The sequence below is a fragment of the Oryza brachyantha genome, chromosome 8, assembly GCF_000231095.2.
Source record: "Oryza brachyantha chromosome 8, ObraRS2, whole genome shotgun sequence".
NCBI classification, from domain to species: domain Eukaryota; kingdom Viridiplantae; phylum Streptophyta; class Magnoliopsida; order Poales; family Poaceae; genus Oryza; species Oryza brachyantha.
In genome coordinates, this window is record NC_023170.2 from 10,267,764 (window position 1) to 10,286,207 (window position 18,444).

An 18,444-nucleotide genomic window follows, 5' to 3' on the forward strand; every position below is an offset into this window, starting at 1 on the left:
ACTGGCTTGTATCCGAGGGCAGAGAATGAAGTCCTGATTAAACAATACCATATATAAGATAAATAAACCAAAACCATACTCAGTTATGTTCCTATAATTTTGAACGCAGCGAAACAAAAGCCATGTTTGGTGCACGCAAGATTTTCATCTTTGGATAGTTTTATTTGGCTCTGTATTTAGTTATTTTTCATCTAGAGTATAGGAGGATACACCTAATAGTTGCATCTATTCGATGTATCTAGGATTTCATCAATGAGTCCTCCACGATCTCTCTATAAGACATCAAGGAGAAGGAGAATACTCGTGAAGAGCAATCAGAAGAGTTGAAGCACCATACATTGGTCTAAACTATGAGAAAGACATAAGCTCAACTATGAAGCGCTTAAGGACTACTGCGGGTGACATGGATATTGTGTACCAACGTAAAAGACATAACCGACTATGGATAGGGGTAGATCAGATCCATGATATATGAGATAGACTATAACTTGAATAATATGTTGCGTTGTACCCTATAACAAGGAGTAAAGTCACCAACAAATAATACTAAGTAGGTAAAGATAAGGAAACTGAGGCAATATTCGATTAGGTTCCTTACATTGTAATCATGCCCCTCAGTATAAAAGGGAGACATAAGCTCCCGCAAGAGCACGATATTCCACACCTACCAATACATATGGCTAAATCCTGACCAGTAGGAGTATGGTATTACTCAGTATTTGAAGGCCATAAGTCCCTATCTTCTGCGCACCATCATATATACTTTTAGTCTCATGTGCCATCTTCAATTTACACAACATCAACACTACTTTTTTATTTTAATTTGTTTGGGCAATTGATTCCTTACATTTAAACACGTGCTTAACATGGAGCTGAGTATCATGGATTAGAATTCATGTTACTCGAATACTTTTACATAGGGTTGGCAGTTTTCATGTGAGGCCAGGGGAGATTTTACCCCCACTGGGAGAGGGTTGGAAGCCCCGGTAATAGCCAGGAGCGGGGATGAGGGGTGGAATTCTCCTATGAATTTCCTACGAAGCCTCGAAGTCTATGTTACCCCTTCAAAATAGTACATTAAAAAAAGACCAATATGCCTAACAACCTAGTTGTAGAAATGGATATGGAGGTGTAGATACAACTCAATGGCGCAAACTCTAAACTCATTCTCCATCCTACCCCCACTCCTGCCACCGCCTCTGCGGCTGTTGTGCGTCGGTCGGCGCCGTTGCCGACTCCATGCGTCCACGCCCGTCGTCGCCACCACCCTCAACTCCATGCAAACCGCCGCCGCTGCTCTTGCCTCTGTGCCTATCGCACGCCGGCCGCCTCCGCCTCCACACCCGCTGCGGCCTCCCTGTGTACCTATGAGGCCCCGATCAGGGTTGATGGGCGGGGCTGTTCTTGACCGATTTTGGCCCAACTCCTCAATTGCCAACCGTACTTTTCAATCATCAAGGGCAAAAACAAATTTATTGTCATCAAGAGAAGAAATAAATTTATCTCTTTGTTTTTTTATTTGCTTCGAGTAGTACTTAACACCTTGCTTTATACAATCTACACAACTAGCACTCGAGTGCCCTAGACTAGTACGGAGCATAGTGTAACACCCGAGTAGACATTAGGAAATAGAGCTTCACGACCGCATACCTTTTTTTTACTCGAGTTCATTTGCAAGAAATCAAGATAAATATTTAAAAAGCTAAAAACACATATTATAACATGTGGAGCTCCCGACTCACTGTTCAATGAAGAATCAATTGATACAGTGAGACAAAGGAAAAAGAAAATATTATTCACATATAAGAGAAACAACTTAGCTTTTTGATATTCATCGAATTGGTCCAGAATGATTCGTTTTCTTGATCATCATGCCCTACTAGGCAGCTTCATGAGGGGGCAAGTTTTACACTTACCGTTGGATGTAGTTGGTGTAGAGATAGGGTCACCACTCGACGATGATATAAAGGTGCTCAAACATGAAGGTGATGAAGCTTGGTGACGAGTTGACGACAACAAATGCAAACCGTATGTGAAAATGATAGGGCCTAGCAGCAATAGATGCAACAGAAGTGGGGAAGAAGTCAGCACTCGACGACGAATGCGACCAACCATGAAGACAATGAAGCCTGATGACAGATATGACCAATGTGGGAATGAGGTCATCACTTAATTAGTGGTGGCGATGAATGTGATCGACATGGGATAATGTTAGAGACATGCGCAATCAAGGACACGATATTCAACACCCAACCAACACACACGGCTAAACTGTAGTTAGCAAGGATATGATATTACTTTGTATTCAAAGATCCAAACCTAAATAATTTCTTGTTCCTTTTGTGCCATCATATTTTCGGTCTCGTGTGACATTTTCTTTATTTATTATACAGGTAGGTGCTAAATAAAAGATAAAGAATATTTAAAAAACAAAATATGAAAATTTATTTTCGCAAACAGGTCACTAAAACGTCCACATGCGAAAATTGTGATTTTCATAGGAAAAAAAACAGCTAGACAGTGTGAAAATGCCTGGAAAAACCTATGTTTGCAGTATTGTGCGTCGTCGCAGGCACAGCATGCATGAACACGACGCACCTAGACTGACCCGGTCGAGACTCGATCACGTACGCACGCACGCTCGCTCGCTCGCCTGGTCGCATCCATGCTTGCTACTTGCTGCGTCATGCCCAAGAAGCTGCTGGGCTCGCGTCGCACTCGCACACGTATCAGTGTAGCAATGACGCGTTTTTAACCCAGGACCCCTTTTGGCCGACCTGTCTTTTTTTTTTTTTTTTTTACGACCGTGTTGCTGCTCCGATCCATCCTTTCCAGTCTACTGATGGAGGAATAATATTCAGGACTTTTTGAAGCTTCGTCAACAAAATCACTGATCGGTTGGGTTCAGTCACGGCTGATAAACAGCAGTTGAAATGTGAACCAAGTAACCCGTTCAATTTTTTTTTTTCATATTACCCTGTTTCACATCATAATATACTCTGACCCACGCTCTCTATATATACCATATACTTCGTACGTTTCAAAATAAATTTATATTTTAAATTTTAATAAGAAAAAAGATGAATATATCATTATACGGGAGAGTATTCATTTATTCATGCATAAATCTAAATGTGATCAAAACATTTTATAATATATATGAAATAGATAGAATATATTATTTGTTATTTACAAGATAAGAATAATTAAAAATATACCAGAGTTAGGGCCTGTTTGGGAGCACTCTAACTCCAGAAAATCAACTCCAGGATCGTCGCAACTCTAGGATTAGCAAATCTAGGATCCCGAGTACATGTTTGGTAAACTCGTGTATCTAGCTCTAGGAAAAGGAGAGTTTGGTGAGATAGATTTTTTTGTCATTTTACTGTGGCGAGTACTTATATTGAAACTATCACAAAGATTGAGAAGATCCATTCCGTCACCTATGGAGGACCACCAACAATGGAAGGGACGGCGGCATCCTAGGGTTTGGTGGTCAGGGAGGGGGCGACCTACTGTTTATGATGAACGGTAGCCATGAACAGTAACAACAGGGAGGGGGTCGGGTTCCTCTCATTTTTTAGGGAAGGGGTACGTGTGTAATTGGTGGCATTGATGGGTAATTACTCCTTAACTTCATGTTTAAGTTGATAAGATTAGTTTTTAGAGCACCCCTCGAGGAGCTCTAGAAAAAACATGGAGTTGGCCTCCAACTCCATGATTTTTGCGGATTCGAAGTTTCTGGAGTTGGACGCGTTTGGCAGGAAAAAGTTGGAGCAGAGTTAAAAATGTTGGAGCGAAGCTGTGCCAAACAGGCCTTTAAAATTTAAATTTTAGCTGCGATTGACAAGTGCACTACCTCCGTCCTGTAATAACCTCATTTTTCGTTTTCCGTGTCCAACGTTTGACCATTTGTCTTATTTGAAATTTTTTTGCGATTAATATTTTTGTTGTTACTATATGATAAAATATGAATAATACTTTATAGGTGACTATTTTTTTTAGGTTTTTACACAAATTTTTCAAATAAGACGAAATGTCAAACGTTGGACACGGAAAAACGAAAAATGAGGTTATTATGGGACGGAGGTAGTAATTGCAACAACACAAAATAAATGAAGTCGTTGCAAAATCAAAGCAAGCACTTTTCAGCAAGCACTTTTCAGTAGGGATCGAGTCGCACATGCAGGCTACTAGTAATTGATCAATCGATCGAGCCCGGTGAAATGGGATGCATGCGATGCGATGCAGGGATATCTTCCAGCCACCTTCCTACGGCTTCCCAGGAACATTCTCTTCTCCTCTCCTCGCCTGGCCTTTTCCCTCGGCGATTCTATGCTAGTTATTGTCGACTGGGCGCAGGCAAGAAAACTTGCAGCAACTTCTTCAGCCGATCACTAATATCCCTTTGCTTATTACAATTCCTAGGTAATTAACAAGAGGCCGGCCGGCCGGCCGGCGTCCAGCTGATCGATCTCTCTCCCTGCCCTGCCCTATATATACAAGCCTAGCTACCTGGTTGCTTCTCTCGATCGAGCATATACAGCAACAATGTTCTTGCTTAGTTCAGTTCAGTCGTTCCAGGTGCAGGCAGGTACTTTAATTAGTTAGTTACCTTCATTATTATTACTATCTCTCATCTTATTTGTATTTATACGTATGAATATACGATCGACCTTCTGCTACCTTCGTTTTGTCTCATGCGTACTGTTGAGCTAGCTTCAGACATGACCTCTACGGCTGCCTGCTGGGCTTTTTGTTTCGTTCTTTTGCAGGCTGATCATCTGCGACTGATTAGTTAATTAGTTAGTTAGTTAGTCAGTTCTAGCTTGTTGCTGAAGGTGAGGTGAAGGAAGGAAGGATGTCGGTGCGAAGGCCACGGGTAGAGGAGGAGGGCGATGAGGATGAGGATGGGAGCAGCGGTGGTTCAGCAGAGGAGCATCAGCGACGGCATGGCGGCAGGAGGATCCGCCCTGTCCTCTCCTTCAGATCGTTAGTAATTTTAACCTCTCTCTTCTGTTTCTCCAGCCTCTTCATTTTCTCTTGAGAATTGGGCAACCAATATAAACCTATACTCCATCCGTTCCATATCATAAGATTAGTTTCTCTAAATTTATTGATGCATCATTATATATGTTTTGTATATGTGTTTATATTTATTATCACACAAATAAAATCTAGACAATGACAGAAAGTTTTATAACATGGAACGGATCTGGAATGTTATTTAAGGCTCCATTTCGTGTATATTGATATAAACCAATATTGTTCAAGACTCCATCTTCGCTTTAAAACTTATAGTAACACATGTACATAATTGTTATACGTTTAATAATTATATGTTTTGGGGGTGTAATATGCATGCATGTGCTCTTTCTGTAGGGTGGTGAGAAGGGCAGTAGCAGCCGAAACCATTCAGCAAATTGTCCTTAACCTGGAACCGGTTATTCGTAGGGTGGTAAGTTAATTCCTCTATCTCCTAATTTGGCCTCGATTTCTTAATCATTTTCACTTAGGGAATAATTGTGCTTGACGTCAAGTTTTCATGTGAGACGTGGGCTCGAATTAAATCCTTCACTATGCATGGATTAATGTAGAGCAAACAAATTTTAATATTTTTTTCTATAATCAATAATATATTCATTTGGACTTTTTAGGTACACTAGAATGATTATGAGCCATCTATTGCTTTGGATCTAACATATCTAATTTTACTATATATACTATACCGATACAATTAGAACTAAAATATATAACTCTGCAATAAATTTTTGTGTTATATATCTTATCAAAGTTTTAAATAAAATATTTAATATACTTAAAAAATACGAGTCAGATCTAAATTTAATACACTACTAAACACCGCTAGTAAAAGCTAGGGCACATTTTTTTTGGTTTATAATCTTTAACGAGTATGTACGCATGCAGCTACCGTAGATATGAATGGCCTTTTACTGTTCATCTATGTCATTTGCTTCTCTCGTACGTGTGAATTTCATAACGCTTTCGAGTGCATGTATATGAACATTCATTTTTAAGTTGTTCTGGATGAATTTTTTTTTCTTTCAACTTTCTTAGGTGCGTGAGGAAATTCGGAACATATTTGCGCAGCATGGCCATGACGTACCACAAAGGTATATACTTCTTTTCTGATGAGATTATCTAATTTTCTGGATTATCTAATTTTGTAATATCTACTGAAGGATATAAATGACTGATTAAATCCCTGATTTAATTACAACAAAGTTAAAATTTTGCTTTAGAAGGACTAGATGAGATGCTTTTATATAGAAAATTTGCACGAAACATATCGTTTATATGAAATGAGTAGGGCCTAACTGAGAGGTTTTGAATTAAAATGATGCATATATATAGCAGAAGGCAAGAAGCGAGTATAATCAAAACTAGCAGGACCACCAAAACAAACATCAACCATTTCTATCCTGTAAATTCGAAACATCAAAGTTCTGAAACATATTTCAAAAGTATACATGTCAAAATTTTAGCCACACGACCTGACAATAAAACCATCACAACCAGATCCATTCCAGTACAAATCCAAGAATTCGTCGGGATCTCGGCTCCACTGAAGCTCGTCTTCGCCAAGCAGCTCAAGCTACCGATCTTCACCAGCAACAGGCTGGTCGACATCGACAACAACCCAATGCAAATCCATCTTGTAGACGCCAGGACCAACCACATGGTGATGCCAGCAAGCACTCACCCAGCATCTTCATCAACGAAGCTCGAGCTACTTGTCCTAGACGGCGATTTCCGATGCGAAGATCGACCCGGGTGGACCGGCGATCAGCTCTCCGCTGCGATCGTCAGGGCCCGGGAAGGGAGGCGGCCATTGCTTGTGGGCGCAGGGCTCAGTCGGACAATGGACCGCCATGGAGTTGCGGTGATTGATGAGGTCTCGTTCACTGACAACTCAAGCTGGATCAGGAGCCGGAAGTTCAGAATCGGCGTACGCGTCGTGCCAGCTGCGAACAATCAGGCGGCCGTCAGGATCCAAGAGGCAGTGAGCGAGAGCTTTACTGTCAAAGATCACCGAGGCGAACGTGAGTCTCATGCTCAAAGATCATATCAATTATATGTGTGGTGTGTAACTATGAATATATGCTATGTAGAACTCTGAGACAGAAGACACAAACTTCCTTCACTTGCAGTGTACAAGAAGCACTACCCTCCTGTACTGACTGACAATGTCTGGAGGCTCAAGAACATTGGCAAAGATGGGCCGATCGACAAGAGATTGGAGGCTGAAGGTGTCAAGAACGTCCAGGACTTCTTGAAGCTTAACACCATTGATCCCAACAAGCTTAAAAGTGTAAGTGCCATATTCCAGTTTATGCAAAAAAAATTGAGACCTTGGGGCATCATAATTTGTAATATACTGACAGTTCGTGGTGTTCAAAAGCTTGTTGGCATGTCAGATAGGCAATGGAGTGCGACACTAAACCATGCAAAAACGTGTGATATGGGAGGGAAATGCTACATCTTCAAGTCTGAAGGGTGTGATCTTACATTTAACCCAGTAGGAGAGATCTTAGCTGTGAGAATTGGCGATCAGGTGTCCTCTTTACATGACCTGATTCCACTCCAAATGGTAAGTACATATTATCAAATTATTCCATGCATGTTTGATCATTAAACTTTTAATTGCTTTATGAAGATTTCCTTATGCCTTGTTTCTCCTTTGCATGCAGGTCCAAATCAGGCAATTGGCCAACCAAGCATACAAACAATGGGATCAGCTAGAGGAGGTGCCAAATGAGATGGCACTTGTTAACAAAAGCTTAATTCCATTTCATGAGGAGAAGCCCATGACTTCTTCAGCCATACCAAGTAATGAAATTAACTGCCATGTTTATCTACTTCCATGACTTTCTCAGTTTTTTTTCTTTTGGTAAAAAGTACATCCAGCTAACTAATTAATATTTTTTTCTTGGACCTTGATTTCAGGCCATATTGATCAAGCAGAGGGGCTGATGGAGAATTCAGGGTGGGAGCCGAGTGAGATGAGCCAGGAAAGCATGATCAGCTCTGGGTCTCAGAGTGCCATGTATCTTGACAGCATGGGAGCTGCCACGACCTCCACTGCTGAAATGGTGGCTACCAACAGCAGCACTAATTTGGAATCTGTGTCAGCTGTTCCAGGTGCTTTGTTCGGCTGGAGTTCAGGCATGGCTACTGATGATCACTTCAGCTGGCAGAACAACACAAACCTTGGCGCTTGGGATCATGCTGATGATCCTTGCTAGCTATCTGAGTCCAAACAGATTAGTCCTTGCATTGCTACCAGTTTAGATAGCTAGTGTTCTTATGCTTTTTTTTTTACAAACTGCGAAAATAAAATTGTATATATTAAGGGGCTGGTTTTCTCTAATGTTAGTTTGTTTGGCTCTCATCTTTTATTTAAGCCTGACTGGTGAGTATTGTAATGTCTTCTGGTCAAGTTAATATGAAAAAGAAGAGGACTACGGAGTACGGACGTCTTCCTGCAACATGTAGTAAGGCTGTAACTCATGTTGAATTTTCAGATTAGCTTTCCGTCAAAGCGAAGAGAAAAAGAACTCGCCCGCGCCGCTCACCACCGGCGGCACGCCGCCGGCCACAGCTCGCTTCCTCCTACCTCTAGCCTCACCGCCGCTCGAGCGGCCGCCGGCAAAGCCAGTCGGGCGTTAGGACGACGGCGGCGGCGGGGCCATCTCTCACCTCTCCGCTCGTGCTCTACAGCGGAGGCGGGCGCAGCGGCACGGGCGGCCAGGGTCGGCGTCACTGTGGCCGCATCCGGCGTCTTGCGCCCAGATCGGCGACCCGGCCGGTGGCAAGACCGTGGAGGAGGCCGCGAGGGCTGTGGTGGCTGGTCACGTCGGCATGGAATCCGTGCTGCTCGACGGCAGGTGCGGCGTCGCGTGCGAGGGCCGGCGTGGCTGGGTTCCGCAGCCGAGGTGGCTGGATCAGTGCCGGTGTGTCCGGATCTAACTGTCCTACGGTCGGTCGGTAAGGTGGTGGTGATGCTGCTGTGCGGCACGTGGGTGCCATCACAAGGGCGTGAAGATAGTTGGATTGCTGCTCTCGTTGCCTTGCGAGCACGAACAAGACAAACGTCTACAGTGGTTCGTCTTCCTCGCTGCCGGCCGGGCTCTCCCACTCCTTCGAATTTTCTTCCTTATTTGGCCAGACCTTGCTCTGGTTGTGGGGAGCTTTCAAGGGCGGGTTGGTGGTCCGTCTTGCGCCATGTGTTGGTAACGGGCTGTTGGCGTTCCGAGGGTTGCCGTAGGTTTGGTTGAGGTTTGATTGCTTGTGTCGTGATTTAAATTGTTCTTTAGGCATCAATGCTAAGGATGCTTTTGTAGATGGTGCGAAGACGTTGGTGAAGCTTTGTTGTGCCTTTAGACCGGCTTGACAACGACATCCCTGTGGGCGCCGTTTCCCTCCTTGGAGGTGCTGTCTTGGTGTTCTCTTTCATACCCATAATTCCTTAGGTGAAAACCTATTTCTGACTTCGGACGAGCGGTGGCGACGCAGGTCCTTCTTGGGGGCATCTCTTAGGCGGGTAAGATACTTGTGCATCAACGACCATGAGCAATCTTTTTCAGTTCTATAGCCTTCTTGCCTTGTTTTTTGGTGAGGCCTTCGTCTTCTTGGACTCGTTTCGTTTCTGTGGTGGGCAACTTGCTTCTTGGTGTTTTTGCTCTTTGAAGTCGAAGCCGCTTGCTGATGGGTTGCGGTGACACTTGGGAACGATAACATGGTACAATCTCTTCCTAGGGGTTTTGGTGCTGGCCGTGCGGGAAGTGGCTCTTTGGTGGCTTTGCTGAGTCTGTTGTAGGTTATCAAAACTACTTCTCGCTTTGTCGGTATGCTGGCAACAATGTCTTTGCGGTTGTGAAGTTGGACCGCTGGGTCGCTTGGACGGCTAGCTTGGCAACGATAACACCTTGAGCTATTTGTGTTGTCTTGTATTTAGCCTGGCTCCGGCGTCCTATGTTAGGCTCCGCTCTTGTGGTTCATCGTGTAATTAGATCTCGTGTTTTCTGTACGGAGGTTTTAAACGGTTTTTGTTAATTAACCGTGCTTGTAAGGTTTTTGGACCCGATTTTCCTATAAACTGAATCAACTCTTTTCTTGTTGATATAAAAGCGGAACAATTCCGCCTCTGTTAAAAAAAAGGTTGTAACTCATACTAGACGAGATCTATGTTACCATGGAAATAGAGAGTAAAAAACATATGTTTGCCATTCAAACTAAATTAAGTTTTATCAGTAATAAAATAGGTAATATTTGACTAATCGAGAACATATCATGTGAACACAAGTTCGATAGGTTTAAGAGTACCTATCAAAGTTTTATAATTTTTAATCTCTATGTATAATGAATTTGAAGATGATACTTTAAACAAAGATGTAGTTCTATTGAAAGTACATGTACAATTTTTTTTTGCAACATTTGTTAGTTGGTGTGTACCAAGTGTGCACGAAAAGCACAGTGTGCATAGGATACTTTTCCTGATTAATCAAACAACCCATAATAATATTTTTGCAAGTTATCTATACCAGCTTTTCTTTTCTTTTTGAAGAGTAATTTTTCAGTAGATGTGAACTCCCTCATCCATTTCTACCTCTGTAAAAAAATAATAATAATAACTGCAGTATGCTTGAGTCGAGTGGGCCGCTTGGGCCGACGGCCCATCCAGGCGCAAGGCCCGTGGCTTGGTCAGCCTCTTGGCGCGCCACCACGCCCTACCCCTCCCGTTCCCCCGGTGGCAAGGACGACTCAACTACGACTGCGGCAACCAGTCACCTTCGCTTGTAGTTATTACTCCGACGCCTTCCACGTCGCGGCAACCCTCCGGCATAGAGCTTGACGTGTTGTTCCTGGTTCGAGAGGAGATTTCTTCATCGTTGTTACCGAGTTTTCTTCAATGGTAGCAGTGAGGTTACTCTAATGGTACACATCCTCCTCTTTTTGTTTTTTGGCTGGATGACTCGCGGTTGATTTCATGATTATGTGGTGCTCTCTTCACGTGCATCTCGTCAGTGTCATGTGTTTGCTGTTGAATATTTGTGTGTTGTCTATAATTGAGCCCCTTTCCGGTGCTTTTTACTTGCGACAGAATTTAATCAACAATTTTGATCTATTTTATCGAATGACTAAAATTAAATTATAGTACCAACGGTATTATTAGTTAGTAGTAGAAATTTAGAGGGATATTATCATCTTTTTAATTATGATCTTGAAAAAACTAGGATATTTGGGCGCACATCGCTGCGGATCACAGCCATATTGCGTATCGCAGTCTTGCTGCCGCAGATGCAAAAAGTCACGTACGTATTATCTTTTCATTTAAAAAAAGAAAAATCTAAATTATACTAATCGATTACTCCCTCTATTACAGGATACAAGTCGTTCTGCCCCATCACCTCTTTTTTCAGGTTATAAGAATTCGGGGGTGGATATTTTTCTTCCCAAAGTACCGTTCGTCTCTGCCTCCCCAAATCCTGTGCCTTTCATCTTCCCGATCCAGCGCCACCACCTTCACCTTCGCCTCACGCGTGTCCCGAAGAAAGGAACCCTTCGTCGGTGTCACGGTCGGCATGGCTGACTTGCAAAACTCTTCGTCACACTCGAGAATGTTCTGATGTCAAGCCATCTCCGTCGCACTCGAGGAGGTGGTGACAGCGGCTGCATGAATGATAGAAGATGAGGCAGCGGCGCAGACCTCCAAATGAATCTCACACATGTGGAAGCCAAGGGGAACTACATCGTGAAGGAACTCGTGCGGCACGCTGTTGCCGCCGGCAAGCATTGGTGCCATGTGCGGCGGAGATCTACGCCACCAACGACCTCCATTTCTGCGACCTCTGCGGCGGCTGTTCTTTCGTCATGAACAAGAACAAGAAGATGAGAAGATTGTGCGTGTCCAGTAACAACGGCTCCTATCCACCGTTACAGGATCTAGGGCTAAAATGGAGCGAATACGGATGGATAATACACGTACCATATTTGTTTTCATATTTTTAGGCGGGTATGGATACGGATACGAATATCTCGAATACGGAAACAAATACGGATTATCTCGAATACAATAAGGATCGAATGTAGTCGAACACGAATATGAAAACAAATATTTCTCAAAACATATAAACCACTCAAACCATTCATAGAGACAAATAGTATCTACATGGGCATCCAAGATCTACATGATCTACATAAGGTATTGAGCTTATTGATTTCATGAATGCACAGCCAAGACTACTAGATCTAAGAAGAGCAAATCAAATATATTACCAGAGGGATTATGAGCTTGAGAACGACAGTTTGCTACCGGCGTCCGGCGGTAATAGCCGCCACCGTGCCAACGATTTGTTCACGGGTGGCAATGCAACACGGAATGACAGCTGAGGGGCCGAAGACCAGGGCCGAGCCATCGTCATACCCATTGCTTCCATCATGTCCGTCGTCGCCGTCGTGTCCACCGCCGCTGTTTCCGCCAAGGGTCTAAGGAATTAAGGGATACCTCTGTTGATGGACCAGACCGGGCTGAAGTACTGGTTTCGCTTTTACAGATATCCGCTCGTTACAATCTTTGGATATCCGTCGGAGTATCCGTATCTATCGGAAACTGCCATACCATATTCGTATTCGTATCTGGAGAAAATTATCTGTATTTGAATTATCCAAGAAATATCCGATTCGAACTACATTCGTATCCGTTTTTACCCGGAGCGGACGGAAATTATCCGCTCCGTTTTTAGCCCTAACAGGATCTGTGGCTACAGTGTCACAATGAGGAGGAGGTGAGGGCAGAGGTCAATACTCAACCATTGGCACAATATTAAATCAGTGTAGTTTCAAATTTTTCATAGCACAACCATTTTTCATAGCACAACCATTTAGTCAAGTACATGGATTATTAATACTTACTGCAAGGGAGTAAACATTGTTTGTTCAATCTGATACATAAGTGATCTAGATTTTCACAAAATTAAATTAGGCTGCCCAACTAACAATTTTTCTTCTTAGTGTAAGTAGCCTATTTAATCCCTTTCTGGGATTCAACATACTCGATTCATTTGCATCATACTCCATTGACGTCATGCATGACACCATGATTCATGTATCCATTCAATTTCAGTGACCATAAAAATCAGACACTCAATGAAAAGACAACAGAATAGCCTGGCAACCTTGCAATCCAAACTTTGTTTTCCAAAGCAAACTTTAGAACATATGATGTGCATGACAATAAACCATAAAACAACACCAGAGTTACTCCCTTACATCAGTATTAGCACTTTACTGTAGTTTCCTCTCTTATATCAGTAGTATTTGTAACTTTTCTCCTATACATCAGTATTTGTGAATTTTGTATACTCCATAACAGTACTGTCTTAAGCCATTACTCTAACCAACTTGTTCTAGATAGTCCAACACCTTCTTGTAGACTCTAGCATCACATGACAACAAGGATGGTAGCCTTCCTTCTCTTTTCAAAGCTTGCTTATTTATATGCGGTATTTTGTACCCATTTTCTCCATAAGCTTTCATCACTTCCATCATGCACAGTTGTAGAGTTAGGAACACTATTTATTTTTGAAGTTTCATATCCATCAAATTCTTCTTGGACAATATGAATTAGTTCTTGAATAATTTTTGAACTTAATCAACTAATTAATGATTGTATGGAGCTCAAGAATCCTAAATCTAACACATTCATATCTGGTGAATATTTAGTCTGGTTGCAACCACTGCTGGTAGGAAGTGTGGATCATTTGAAGGGATATGTGTTCTGGCGGTGTCCTGTTGGATATAAATTATCTCGCTAATGTTCTCTTCTAGCCATAATAATTGAATAGCTGGGATTACTTTTTCAAACTCACCTTTTTAACAAATGGACACATGACAATTTTACTCCCCCAAGTATGCCTTCAACATATTGGAGTGGCGTCTTATTAGAACATAGAATAAATCATTTAAAATGATGAGATCAAACTCACCTTTTTAACAAACGACCACATAATAATTTTTCTAAAAAAAAGTCACATTTTATTACTCATCAAATCTGGGTCTTGCTATTGCAGTTACAAAAATAACTTTACCGATGCTATTCTTATTTTGAACAGTCCGCAAAGGTTTTCCTTTTTCTATGCTATTCTTTTGACCATAATAATTGAATAGCTGGAATTACTTTTTCAAACTCACCTTTTTAACAAATGGACACATGATAATTTTACTCCCTCAAGTATGCCTTCAACATATTGGAGTCGTCTTATCAGAACATAGAATAAATCGTTTAAAATGATGAGATCAAACTCAACTTTTTAACAAACGACCACATAACATTTTTTCTAAAAAAAAGTCACATTTTATTACTCATCAAATCTGGGTCTTGCTATTGCAGTTATAAAAATAACTTTACCGATGCTATTCTTATTTTGAACAGTTCGCAAAGGTTTTTCTTTTTCTATTTAATCATATCAAACCACTTTCCATCAATCTAGACTATCTTTTGCATTGAAATACACAATTGCACCCTTTCTCTCTTATTTTACTCACTCAATTATGTATTTAACATATTAGAGTGGCGTCTTATCTTAACCAACTTGAATTTTCTATGCACTGTCGTAACATTCACGGCCAAAAAATTTGCAAGTGATATAAAATTGGATATTCTATTTAGTGAAATTATAGCAATTTTAGAGAGATCAATTTCCATTTTGCTGGGATCACAACGTACAACTTTTCTACTTGACACATCAACATCAAGCCCGAGTGCAACTTGTTCCCTTGCACGCTTAAAAATCTTTTGAATAGCTCGAATATCTACACTGAAATGTTCACTTTTTGGTGACATTCTTTTTTAATCTTCCACCTTTGCTTACAGTATGTAATACTACGTAACCAGGATATCTTTGTTTATCTGATAAACATTTTCTTGACTTTCTCTCTCGTGGTTAAACTCCTACAAGGACAAGAATGAAACATGACAAATATATTAAATCAAATTAAGATGTACCACTGTTAACAATATAGTGGTATTAGTATTCTGGAGTTGATGGACAATTAATATGGATGACAAATTAACTCTTTTTTCTTTTACTCTTTATTTCAGTTTAAGAACTACAGGCACAGGAAAGAAACAAATGACAGCGGGAGCATGTGAGCAACAATACATGCATTCAAGTGTACATGCACAACATAAGGAAACTCTAGTTTGTATCTTTCTTTTGTAAATGCAGTTTGTAACTTCTTTTTAAGCTGTAACATATTGGTGTGAAACATTATATTGTACTTAATAAAGTTAGTGAATTAATGAGTGCAAAATGAATGAATGAATCGATCTGACAGTATATCTGCTTGGCAAATTGAGTCATGAGCTACTCCTGTTTATATCACTAAACCTACAAACTGAATAAGCATGAGTACTTCAGATTTTAGAGGGACGAGTAAAATATCTACTCTATTTCAGAGGGAAGAGTACACATACAGGAACCGTAAATTTCATGAGTTCTCCAACCATAACAAAGCATGTACTCATACATTTATAATATTCTATGGAGTAAAAATTTCAGTACTCTATAAACATTTCATGAAGTGATGTACAAACACTTAGGAATAGTACTCTAAAAATATTAGCACAGACATTTACTTTGAAGTGGAGTACATGCATTTACTCTGAAGTTGACTACAAACGTATACCTGAAAATTTCAGTATATTAACAGATGTTTGGTTAATGATTCTTAACATGGCGTTTGATTGACATCATTAGTTAAGACATTTCAGAGTGAAGAATACTCCTGAATGCAATACATCTTCGGTACTCCCAAGTGTTCCATTCTAGGCATTTTTGAATTTCAAAACTTCATAAAATAAAATGTGAACTATGAATAATTTCAGACATTTTAGAGCTTCAAAAAACTGAAATACTCCAGCATCCCCAGCAATGTCGACTCCAGCCTCGTCGTCAGGTATGGCTTGACCTCCTCCAAGTTCATTGCCGTCTTCGGGAGGAGAAGAGTTGAGGTCAAAGAGATATATCACCGCCATGGAGCTTGATGTTGGGAGGCTAAAGCGGGTGCGCTGTGAGGCGAGGAGTCCCCTGCTGTCACGTCCTGAGTTTTACCCTAGCCAAGAAATAATTAAATAATACATTAAAAATAATTTGTTAATTAAAGTTCAGGAGAAAACTCAGTGTAATAAATTAATTTAATTAATTGGAAGCTTTTCGGATATTCTAAAAATGTCCCGAAAGCATTTTAAATGATTAACAGGATTTATATTTGAACTGCAGTCAATAAAATTTAGTCTAATAAACTTAATAAAAATCGGCAAAATTGGAGGCAATTTCTTTTTTTTCCCTCCTTCATTTTTTTCCTTTTTCCCTTTTCTTTTTCTCTTTTCCTTTTTCCTCTCCCTTGGCCAAACTCCACCTCCTCTCCTCCCTGTACGATCCTCTCCTCCTCCTCTCCAAGCCATGCAGCCTCATCTCTATCTCCACCAAAAAAATCAATTCCAATTAATTAGAATTCTAAATATTATCTCTTTGAAACCTTATCTATTCCTTGTTAATAGGAGATGGGTAACAAGATCTATCTCTAGCTTCCCCCTATAAATACCCCCTACACCCTTGTCTCTTTTCCCCGTCTCCCTCTCCCGTGCATCTCCAGTCGCCTCTTCCGCCTCCGCTACAGCTGTGCCGCCCCTATCCAGCAGCTGCGCAGCAAGCCGCTAGCAGCCCTGCTGCATCCTTGTTCGCAGCACGTCGCCGGCTGGTCTCTCTCCACCAAATTTCAGGTTCGCATATATTTTATTCTTGCGAATCAATCTAAATTAATCTACCGTTTAATTGTTCAGGTTTTCTAGCCTAACAGCAAGGAACAATCGCAATCTGTCGCTGATCTCTCCACCAAACCTCAGGTTTGCATACGTTTTATTCATGCAAATCAATCTATCGTTAATCTACCGTTTAATTGCTTAGGTTTTCCAATCTATTAGCTAGCGTGAGATTGATCTACAGTATGAAATTCTATTTCGTACACGTAGATTGGTTTAACGTTAAAGTCGTCTAATTCTAGTTTAGCGAGTCGTTAAATCTCAATTTAACGGGTCGTTAACTCCTGCCGTTGTGCCGCTAACAGTTCACGGTTTCACGTATCGGATCTAATTTGTCGTACGGATCTCTAATTCGTGCATGATTTGGTTCTGTCGTGTGAATGCGTGTACTGTCTGCAATTTCCCGAGTCGTGTCCCAACCGGCGCTCAAAGTCTGCACCACCTCCCTCGGCCCACTCCTCATTTTCCCTCCTCTCTCGGCCCAACAGCGCCGGCCCACTTCTCCCTTCCGGCCTGCTCTCCCTCCTCTCCTCCCTTCCCTCCCGCTGGGCCAGCCCAGTCCTTCTCTCGGCCCAAGCCGCTTGCGCCCAAGTCCTCCACGCCTCCTCCCTTCCCGAGACACCGACAGGTGAGGCCCACCTGTCGGGCACGTCGTCCACCTCTCTGCCCACGTCCCCGCCGTGCCCCGCGGTGCGTGTGCCTCGCGCCCGTGCTTGGCCGCTGCTCCGCGTCGCCGTCACCGTCGCTCGGTCGCCGTGACCGCTAGCGCGCCGTCGCCGCTTGGCCGCTGCCGCGTCTCCCCGGCCACCGCCGGTCCCTCTTCGCCTTTGCTTGCCTCTGCACGCGCAGGTCGCCACCGCTGTCGGAGTGCGCCGCCTCTTCCCGAGCCCCTCCCCTTCCTCTCCTTGCCGCCGCCGCCCCGCTCTCGGGCCAGCGTCACCTCGCTGCGCCGTCCGCGTTGCGCCACTCCCCTGTCGCACGCCACCGCTCTCCGCTGTCTCGGCGTGGCTCTCGTCGCGTCCCACCTCGCCGTGTCGTCGCGTCGCCGCTTCCCCTCCTTCCTCAACCCGATGAGCCCATTCTCTCCTTCCTCCTCCCTCAACTCTCCCCGGCCATCGCCGGCCGTTGCTCGCGCAGCCGGCCTAGCGACGCCTCCCTCGCATCGTTGCGCCGCCGTCGTGCGCGCGCACGCCATCGGTTCTCGCCTCCGTGTCGGTCGTCGTTCGCCACCCTCTGCCGAATGTCGCCGCCGTCGGTCGGCATCACCACCTCCCCGTGCCGAGCTTGTCTTGGCTGCTGCCTCGCCCGCGCTGGCTACGCTCACGCCCGAGCTGTGCAGCCGCGCCGCCCGCAATCCGCACACCTCGCCGTCGCGCCGAGCTGCATTGCCCCTCGCCTCACCGGTTGTGCCTCGCCCGTGCCGCCGCGTCGTCGATCGAGCCGCCGCTCCGCCCGCGCCGGCCCAACGGCTGCGCCGCAACTGCCGGGCGCCACCACCAGCCGCAATCCGTGCCGCCGCTAACCACCTCCCGCTTTCGCCGCGCCGCGTCCACCCTGGCCACGCCAACGACCTCCCCGCCCTACGCGCAGTAGCCGCC

General features: G+C 43.2%; 1 protein-coding gene across 1 annotated transcript; it reads left to right on the forward strand.

Annotated features, from left to right (window-relative positions):
• The first annotated feature begins 4,535 nt into the window (after positions 1-4,535).
• Positions 4,536-8,499, forward strand: LOC102704724 (protein SAR DEFICIENT 1-like). The gene is made up of 9 exons (XM_006659259.3): positions 4,536-4,594; positions 4,776-4,992; positions 5,383-5,458; positions 6,079-6,134; positions 6,541-7,064; positions 7,173-7,333; positions 7,424-7,612; positions 7,713-7,851; positions 7,969-8,499. The coding sequence occupies exons 2-9, from the start codon at positions 4,862-4,864 to the stop codon at positions 8,265-8,267; spliced, it is 1,575 nt and encodes a 524-aa protein (XP_006659322.1). The 5' UTR covers positions 4,536-4,594; positions 4,776-4,861; the 3' UTR covers positions 8,268-8,499.
• Positions 8,500-18,444: the final 9,945 nt, after the last annotated feature.

Coding starts and splice junctions, on each gene's coding strand:
- LOC102704724 (XM_006659259.3), top strand. CDS start 4,862: ATGTCGGTGCGAAGGCCACGGGTAGAGGAGGAGGGCGATGAGGATGAG. Junction 5,459..6,078: donor AACCGGTTATTCGTAGGGTG/GTAAGTTAATTC, acceptor CAACTTTCTTAG/GTGCGTGAGGAAATTCGGAA. Junction 6,135..6,540: donor GGCCATGACGTACCACAAAG/GTATATACTTCT, acceptor CATCACAACCAG/ATCCATTCCAGTACAAATCC.